Here is a 9913-nt window from a genome sequence, read left to right as displayed (position 1 = left end):
AGGGCAGTATTACAGCCTGGTGAAGGCTCTCCTCTGGAGTGCAGATCTGACTAATTCATGCGTTCAGGTGCAGCAGTTTACTCTTTGCATTAAAATCACTCTCTTATGTTAACAGCAGTGACGACAGAACAATGAGAGGAACAAACTTAACACAACTAACAAGGTTCCATAACTGAAGATGGGGAACAAACACCTCGTTTCCCAAAGGGGTTTCCCACTCAGGCCTAAAAGGTATGCCTGACCCTCTCTCCTGTCCTTTTCTCCCTCCCTCCTGTCCCTCTCTCCTGTCCTTTTCTCCCTCTCTCCTGTCCCTTTCTCCCTCTCTCCTGTCCCTCTCTCCTGTCCTTTTCTCCCTCCCTCCTGTCCTTTTCTCCCACTCTCCTGTCCCTCTCTGCTGTCCTTTTCTCCCTCTCTGCTGTCCTTTTCTCCCTCCCTCTCAGTTAAATATCTACACAGGAGAGAGTGGCGCCTGGAGACTCCTGCACTAAGACAGCACCGTCATCCTGAGTGTCAGCTCCCTGTCTTCTGCAAGCCTTCCCCTGTTCCTTATTCTTATTAAACCATAAACGAGGCCTCTCACTGCTCTTTGTTTGGGTTTTTGAAAATGATAACCTCACATATTCTTTGTAGTTGTGATCTGAGGTCAGTGTCAGACTACTTCTGCTGGCATTACTCAGCAACATTGTCCTCATCTGTGAGTCAGCGTGTCTTTGTCTTCATGCCTGGAGCGTCCCCGTGCAGCACAGCAAAGCATGGTGGACACTATCTGAGAGGACACCGCAAAAGAAGGACATATACCAACTGTCTGATGTGCTACTTATGTTTCTGAGTTTATTAGATATTAATGAAATTAATTAATTGCAGTAAGTAAGTAGAAAGGCAAAGATAAATAAAACACACGTTTATATATATATATATATATATATATATATATATATATATATATATATATATATATATATATATGTAAGCAATAAACAGCAACCTGCTCCTTTACTATGGTAAGTCTGAAATATTCCAGCATAACCATATATGTCAGATCCACATCACTCAGATTTATACTATGTAATTATACATTTTATATATAAAAGTACTATACATATACAGTATATGTGTGTGTGTGTGTGTGTGTGTGTGTGTGTGTTTTATATATTTTGTATTTTTAAATCTATTTTAATCCTTGTATTTTAATCATGTTTTTTGTAATTCACATTTTATTGAATTTTAATTTTTACCACAACAAATACAATAAAACAGAACAAATTGGCAGGTTCCAGCCGGCAATGTCTATCACTAATTATCTAAAATAAAACTGAGAGGTTCAACAATAAAGGTTTGAATAATGGGTGTTCAGTAGGTGTGGTATAAGGTAGTTGCCCGGGTTCTCAAAGTACTAATTAATTATTGACACTTGACCCCCAAGGCATCAAAATCTTAAATTTTACTCTTCGAGACCTGGAACCACCCTGAATACTATCATATCAAGTCACATTGACAGATAAATATTTACTTTTCAGTTTCTATACATACAAAATTTCTAAACCTTTCCCATTGTTCATTAGCAGATTCATTCCACCGTTCAGTCTCATCAACATTTCTTCACGTACATTACGTTCCATCATTTTGAACTTTCCACATTTCCATAGTTGGGGTTTGGGGTTCTTTCCTTACCTCAAAATCAGACGAGCACAAGTTAATAGATCAGATTTTAATATTCGATATTTAAATTTGTTTAAATTTGGTACTTTTGTTCTGTCCCCAAGGAGACAGAGCCTTGGTGAGATTGGAAGAATACATCCTAGCCAATTCCCTATTACCTTCAAAACGTTTTCCCACAATGGGAAAACTTGAGTACATTCCCACATTGCGTGTAGATATGTACCAACGTTGTTTTACATTTCCAGCATAAGTCATCATTTATTAATTTCATTTATTCAGTCTAGTAGGTGTAGTAATATCTATGTATTATTTTATATTGAATATATTTGCTCCTTGGCTTCTCTGACATATTTTTTCAAGAAATTATATGGGAAAGAATCCCTTCCACACTCCTTCATCCAAAAGACAATCCAAATCTTTCTCCCATAGCTTCCTTAAATAATCACACCCTTTGCTGGTCTTCAGGGACATATCTCATTACCACTTGGAGGCTGTTTGAAGTCTTGATGGTAATTTTAAGAACTGATCAATAATATTAGCATCATCATGTAGAAAGTATCTTATCTTTAATGCAGTGTCTGAGTTGTAAATATTTCCAAAAATGGGCTCTTCCTTTAAGTTTAAATTTTTCTAATAATGTTTGATAAGACACAAAATTACCCTCCTCAAAATATCATCTAATGTTCTAATGCCATTTTCAACCGTGGGCCCAGTAAATGGTTTGTTTACCTATTTTATTTTAGCATTGTGCCAAATAGATGCATATTTTTGGGTGTTATGAGAAGATTTTACAATTTTTTATGCATGTCCATAAGTTTTCCTTGAATGAGTTAAAATTGGGTTCATCATATTGTCATCCTTTTGCTTAATTGTTTGTGAGAGATTCTCTGTGGGTTTGAAAGGGAACGTGAGCTCCTGCTCAATCAAAGATCAGTCTAGGTCTGCATTTTTTACATTCCAGTGTTTTGCAAAATTTTGCCATTTCAAAAGAATAGCTATAATAGGATATATTTGGTGGGGATAGCCCCCCCATCTTTCTTTGGCTGGTATAATTTATCTAAATTGATTCTGGAGTTTCTTCAGTACCCCCAAAGGAAGCATTTTATCATGTTGTTATATTTGAGTAATAGCTGTGGGGGAATACATATAGAGGAAGCATACCTGTAAGATAGTTAATTTGGGGGGAACAATGACCATTTTAATAGTATTTACTTTCCCCATAGTGTTAAAATTCAACCTATCCCATTTCTCCAGATTAGTCTTAATTTTTGTTTAATAGTTTTTCTAAATTGGTTGTAATAATTTCTTTTATATCTGAATTTAGTTTTATTCCTAAGTACTCCATGTCTTTTGGGAGCCATTTTGAAATTAAATGAATTAAGTAGGAGTGCAGGGAGCATACCAGGGAAACTGGCATGGCCTCTGACTTATGCCAGTTAATACAGTACCCTGAAATTTTAGAATATGTTTTTAATAGTTTCTAGTAAGTTATGTCTTTGACAGAACACTATGGCGCTGGATCGACACAGTGCCAGAATATCATCAGCGTGAGAGAAAAAGTTTGTGTTCCTGCCCCCCATATTAACTCCTCGAATTCTTGGTTCCTCTCTTATCATTACAGCTAAAGGGTAGAAATATTGTAAACAATAATGGACTAAGACTACACCCTGGCGTGTTGATCTAGATATTTTAAAGAACTGAGATATCATGCCATTTGTAAAAAGCAATGACCTTGGGATTTGAATATAGGATCCGCACCCATCGAAAAGCAGAAATTAAAGCCAAACCCAAATCTTGATAGTGTTTCAAAAAGAAAGGCCCCTCCACCCGATCAAAAAGCTTTCTGGGCATCAAGGGATAAAGGCAACAGGTTGCAGGTTAGATTTATTCAACCAAAGTAGGTGCAAGAGTCTTCTCATGTTATCAGTTGATGTTCTATTTTTTGTGAAACCTGCTTGATCCTTATGTATTATTTTTGAGTTAAAAGAAACTTTGTCTAATCTCAGAGCTAATACTTTTGATAATATTTTGCAATCAACATTAATTAAAGCATAGGTCTATAATTTGCAGGGTCTGTTAAATCTTTATCTTTTTTTGGTAGTAGGGTTATAATAGCTTCATTAAAGCTGTCGGGTAATGATCCACACTCAAATGCTTCCTGCAGAACCTTTATGAAAATGGGCATAGCACATCCAGATATTTCTTATAAAATTCAGCTGGGAAGCCATCCACACCTGGTGACTTCCCAGATTTCATAGCCATAATAGCAGTTTTTACCTCTGTGTTTGATATGGGGGTTTCTAAATGATCTCTTTCCATCTGAGGAACCTGTGGCAGCGTGATGTTTTCAAAAAAAGTGGCCAAATCATCCTCCTTTGTTATATTTGAAGATGTATATAATTCCTCATAAAAACTCTTAAAAAGATCTTGTTAATGCCAGTTGTGGATGTGATTAGTTCATTATTTTCTCTAATTGTCACTTAATTGTGTTATTTAGTCCTGTGACTTTTAACTGTCTGCTAATAATCGTCCAGTCTTCTCTCCGTTTTCATAAAATTAGTTTTTAAGCCTAAACAATCGTATTCTGTTTTTTATTATAAATTTCATGTAAATCATATTTCAATTGACAGATTTTATGAAATTTTTCCTCTTCGAACCGTTCGCTAACAGTTTTCTAAATCAATATTTCCTTTTCTAATGATTGTAACTTATTACGGACTTTCCTTTTCTTGAAGGAACTCTGAAATAAATTTTCCTCTTACTGAATGCTTTGAGGCGTCCCATACTGTAGCTAGTCTCGGCTGTTGAACCAATATTTAACTCTAGAAATTTACAGATATCTTCCCCCAAGTTTTTAGCAAATTCTTCATCCTGTAATAAACTTGTGTTCATTCTCCATCTTCCAACTTTGATTTTATCAACATTTGAATCTAAATGTAGCTCCACCAGAGCATGATCCGTTATTGCTATAACTCCTTTATTACAGTCTATAACCTTATCTATGAGAGAGTGTGAAATTAGAAAAAAAATCTATTAAATGAATAAGTTTTGTGGGAATGAGAGTAAAAAAAAGAATACTCCCTCTCATGGCGGGTTAACAAGCCTCCAGATATCAATTAAACTCAGATCTTCCTGTAGACTGTGTATGGCATTTCTTTCTTCGAAATATATAGGGAAGGTCTAATTTTACTCTGCGATCTAAATGGTCATCTATTACTTGATTTAAAATCTCCCTAATATAAGTGGACCATCCAGGCCTCCCAACATCTTAGAGACTTTAGAAATAAAATTTGGGCTCTCCTTATTGGGGGCGTAAATATTACATAATATAACCATTACTCCATTAATTTTAGCTTCTACACACAGGATACGTCCATCAGAGTCCTTAAATTCTTTTGAAAATATGAAATTAAGCTTTTGTTTACCAAAATGGCAACTCCATAACTTTTACTAGATACAGAATTGTGAAATACTTTCCCCACCCAATCCGTTTCATTTTTCAGAGCTTCTTCTCCTTTTTTAAAATGAGTTTCTTGTATAAGAGCAATATCTGTGTTTTTAGATTTTAGATATGTAAGTATCTTTTTCCTTTTGGTAAGTGCTGCAACCATTAATGTTCCATGAAACAATGTTGATATACTGACTACCCATAAAGTTTATAAAAACAATATTTTCCTCTCTTCAAAAGTAAAACCATACTATTCAAATTTCAGTGTAATAGATCCATGCCTTGCCTTTTGCAATAACAAACATTTAGACTTAACCATAATCCAAGTCCTGCCACATCAGCAAAAACAGTAAACAAAAGAAAACGTTTTCAACTCAAAAACACTGTCTCAAAACAGAACCTGACAGTGTAAGCATCTTCTCTGCTGATTCGGTCCGTGTTGATCCTCTGGGTGGCACCGTCATTTCTCTCCTAGCTTCCTGGTGCGTGACAGCTCCCAGCTGGTCCCCGTCCCCTGACGCCTCCTTCAGAATAAAGTTCAACTCTCCGTGCTGGCGTGTATCACTTAGTCCTCTTGTTCCCACGGTAGTAATGTTATCCCGTATAAAGCATTCCAGCTTTCTCCGGGTCAGTGAAAGCTCCATCTCTTCCCCTTCCACGTGAAATCTCAAGGTTGCTGGGTGTGCGGCGTGTGTTTAACCTGGTGCTACACAGGATCTTCATGATGGGAGAGAACAGCCTCCATGATCAGAGGCGCTCCTTGGTCAAATCCTCAAACATCGAGATGGTGCATCCCTCCCATTTCAGCCTTTTATTTTTCTTAGCAGCAGCAGGGAAGCTTTCTCTCGGGCCGTATACCGTAAAAACTTCACCAGTATGATACGTGGGGCTGCATTATCATCCGGCCGTGGTCCTCCGTTTCTATGGCTCCTTTCGATTTCAAATTCTTCTCCATCCAGTTTAAAACCATCTCGTAGTATCTTCCTGACATAATCATTCATATTACTTCCGGCCTCCTTGCCTTCCTTCAGTCCAACCAGCCTGACATTATTTCGTCTGCTTTGGTTCTCATAGTTCTCAATTCTCTGCCAAAGTTTGTCCACTCGCTCTGTTAGCCGCATGTTATCATTGGCCATGTTAGCTGCGCTATCCTCCACATTGGAAATGCGGGTTTCAGCTTCATCCATTCTTGTTTGGGCGCTTTATACGAGTTCTTGAGTTCGGTGGTGTCTCTGCCCGTGTACGGTCACATCGTCGCCACTTGATTTAAAGTTTCCCCGAGCTTAAGTGATCTCGAGAAAAAGATCTTCCATGCTATTTTTCGGGTTAGTTCCGGGGCTAGCCGAGCTAGCATCCACGGGGACAGTAGTTTTCAGACGAGTCTGCACACTTCGTTTGGGTTGATTCATCTCAAAATCCAGAACTTCTGCGTAAGTAGATAAAGCCACAACTTACTTAGCGTAGTTAGAATTAGTTGCGGAGAGTTGTCATGGTTTAATTGCCTTTAATTATGGTCAGGGACCGGGAGCGGATCTAGAGCGCTGCCATTTCCCAGGTATCCCCACATGACTCCCTATTTTAATCATGTTTAACCCTTATTTAGCACTCAGCTGCTTCTCTTCTGTTGCCTCTGACTCTTGAGCTGCTGAAATGTGACATTAATGAGTCTGATCTAACGCCGGCTGTTAACATTAATCTTCAAATATAAGCATGTTTTACTTTAAAAGACAATAAAATAATGAAACTACATACGATGCGCTGCGTGTTTATTGTAAATCGATGCAGTTGTTTACCTATGACTTTTCGAGTCACGTGACGCCCGAGCATTTTGAACCTCTGTGTGTGGTTCTCCTGTTTGTGGTTCTCTGTGTGGTTCTCCTGTGTGTGGTTCTCCTCTGTGTGGTTCTCCTTTGTGGTTCTCCTCTCTGTGGTTCTCTGTGTGGTTCTCCTCTGTTTGGTTCTCTGTGTGGTTCTCCTCTGTGTGGTTCTCCTCTGTGTGGTTCTCCTCTGTTTGGTTCTCTGTGTGGTTCTCCTCTGTGTGGTTCTCTGTGTGGTTCTCCTCTGTTTGGTTCTCTGTGTGGTTCTCTGTGTGGTTCTCCTCTGTTTGGTTCTCTGTGTGGTTCTCCTCTGTTTGGTTCTGCTCTGTTTGGTTCTGTTCTGTGTGGTTCTCTGTGTGGTTCTCCTCTGTTTGGTTCTCTGTGTGGTTCTCTGTGTGGTTCTCCTCTGTTTGGTTCTGCTCTGTTTGGTTCCGTCCCGTCAGAATAAAGTATTTCAGTGTCAGGTCATTCTCTGGGTGCTGCAAAAACTTTTCAAACATTTTTCATTTTCACAGTCAAACGCAGTATGTAGTATGTAGTATGTAGTATGTAGTATGCCGTGCATACTACATACTACATACTGCGTTCAACTGTAGTATGCAGTACACAGTTTCGAACAAAGCCAGAGTTTTCACCTCAGAGACTAACCGGCTGCTGTGATTGGACCATTTTACAACATTTAACATGTCTGCATGCTGATTGGCTACACAACGATGACATCAGATTTAAACGACAGTTGACAGAAACAAACGACACAAAACCGTGGATGTATAATAAACCTGGATACAGCCGTGGGGGCGGGGCCTCGTTCACTCCTATGAGAGCTCATGGATGTATAATAAACCTGGATACAGCCGTGGGGGCGGGGCCTCGTTCACTCCTATGAGAGCTCATGGATGTATAATAAACCTGGATACAGCCGTGGGGGCGGGGCCTCGTTCACTCCTATGAGAGCTGCTCAGCGGCGCATGAAGCACAGAAAACTCTTTTTCCAGGTTTAGAAAAGTGTAAAATACCCGGATCTACTGGCCCATAGAGCAGCGTGGAAGTGATTAACGACAGCCGAACACACCCGAGTGTACCCGAGTGTACCCGAGTGTACTCGGGTGTACTCGAGTGTACCCGAGCACTGATTCCGACTCACTGGCTCGCTCACACAGCGAAGCGAACAGCTCGGAGAGTCCCGTGGGTCCGATGCGTGTTCATTTTATGTCTGGAGAAATATCGAATTACATTTTAATTCTTTATCGAATTCTTTATCTGGAAAATAGCACATTTTACATCTTTAGGACTTAATGTTTTTAATTATGGTTATTAAAAAATACGTTCTGAAGAGTCAACATGTCCCAAAAAAATGATCCAGTGATTTGAGGAGGTCTCTTTCCCGATGTTGACAAACGAGGAAAAGTCTCTCTGGGCCAGTGTGCATCACGTGACGCTGTAGTTCAACTTTAGGCCACTATACATTTTGCCTCGGGGGGGGGGCGACTCCATGGGGGCGTGCACAAAACCAGCTACACAAACAAACTTTATAAACAACAAACTGCACAAACAACAAACTCTATAAACGTATAAAAAGTCGGTAAATCAAAGTTTCTGACGTCATCATTATAAACAAACACTCACGTTCATGCACTCAGCGGGGGCGCGCTCCCGCTCCGCTCCGGGCTATGATGTGGATCGGCAGCGCGCGCCTCCGTCCGGTGCGCGCTCTCTCTGGTGACGTCACCGCCGGTCCCGGTGACACAATCGGTCCATTATCCACCGAAGAAGAAAAAAGTTGCTCAGCTGCACGGAGCATGCGCGTGACAGCCGCGGGCGGCGGGAGCGCGCGCAGAGTAAAACAGAGAAAAGTTTAGCAGGAAGTGCTCCGACTTCTTCTTCTGCTGAGTTTATTCCTGCGGCAGGAGGAGGCCTCCTGCTCCTCCTGCTGCTTCTGCTCCTCCTCTGCCTACAGAGACTAACTCCTCTTCTCCTCCTCTGTCTGTCCTCCCTCCATCCTCCTCTACGCACACAGCGCGCGACTCACCAGAGACCTGCGCGTGTTCCAGCCCAAACGCGCCAAGCGCGTGCGTGCTTAGTGCCAGGGGCGCCTGCGCTGTGAGGAGAGGAGGAGGAGCAGAAAGAGGAGCAAGGAGCAGACGGAGAGAGATAAAGGAGACAGGAGAGGAGCAGGAGAGAGGAGGAGGAGACTGGAGAGGGGAGAGGAAGAGAGAGGAGGAGGAGGAGAGGAGGAGCAGACAGGAGAGGGGAGAGGAAGAGAGAGGAGAGAGGAGGAGGAGACAGGAGAGGGGAGAGGAAGAGAGAGGAGAGAGGAGGAGACAGGAGAGGGGGGAGGAAGAGAGAGGAGGAGGAGGAGACAGGAGAGAGGAGGAGGAGACAGGAGAGGGGAGAGGAAGAGAGAGGAGAGAGGAGGAGACAGGAGAGGGGGGAGGAAGAGAGAGGAGGAGGAGGAGAGGAGGAGCAGGAGCAGGAGGAGGAGACAGGAGAGGAAGAGAGAGGAGGAGCAGGAGGAGGAGAGAAGAGAGGGGAGAGGAAGAGAGAGGAGGGAGGAGAGAGGTGGAGGTGGAGAAGAGAGCAGGAGGAGAGAAAGAAGAGGAGAATATAATCCTATATATGTATGTATGTATGTATGTATGTATGTATGTATGTATATATATATATATATATATATATATATATATATATATATAATGTTTCACATGAATATTTAGCATAAAACATTAAGATATAACATTTAGATTTAATATTCAACATTCAGATTTGGCATTAAACATTTATATAGGACATTTAAAATTGAGATAGAACATTTAACAATGAGATTAAAAATGTAATATTTAGGTTTAACATTTAGTTATGATATTTGACATTCTAATATAACATTTTACACTTAGATTTCACATTTAATATTCAGATTTAAATTCAAGTGTTTAGATTTAATATATATAACGTTCTGATATAACGTTTAACACTTAGGTTTCACATTTAA

At 40.5% G+C, this 9913-nt stretch overlaps 2 protein-coding genes across 2 annotated transcripts in view; both read right to left on the bottom strand.

The window, feature by feature from the left end:
- Positions 1–9095, bottom strand: part of tsc22d4 (TSC22 domain family member 4) — a 17105-nt gene extending 8010 nt beyond the window's left edge. The window contains exon 1 of the mRNA XM_088073719.1: positions 8551–9095. The gene's annotated coding sequence lies outside the window, so the exon portion shown is untranslated. The remainder of the gene's footprint in view (positions 1–8550) is intronic.
- LOC148185822 (uncharacterized) lies at positions 6434–8544 on the bottom strand. The gene is made up of 2 exons (XM_088073724.1): positions 7834–8544; positions 6434–7703 (listed from the first exon to the last, which is right to left on the bottom strand). Exon 2 carries the CDS (start codon positions 7422–7424, stop codon positions 6897–6899), a length of 528 nt encoding a protein of 175 aa, XP_087929850.1. The 5' UTR covers positions 7425–7703; positions 7834–8544; the 3' UTR covers positions 6434–6896.
- Positions 9096–9913: the final 818 nt, after the last annotated feature.

The sequence above is a fragment of the Plectropomus leopardus genome, chromosome 23 (assembly GCF_026936395.1).
Source record: "Plectropomus leopardus strain MGB_pleo_1.0 chromosome 23, ASM2693639v1, whole genome shotgun sequence".
Lineage (NCBI taxonomy): Eukaryota > Metazoa > Chordata > Actinopteri > Perciformes > Serranidae > Plectropomus > Plectropomus leopardus.
The sequence above is the reverse complement of the archived record's forward strand: the minus strand, read 5'-3'. Positions and strand labels throughout refer to the sequence as shown.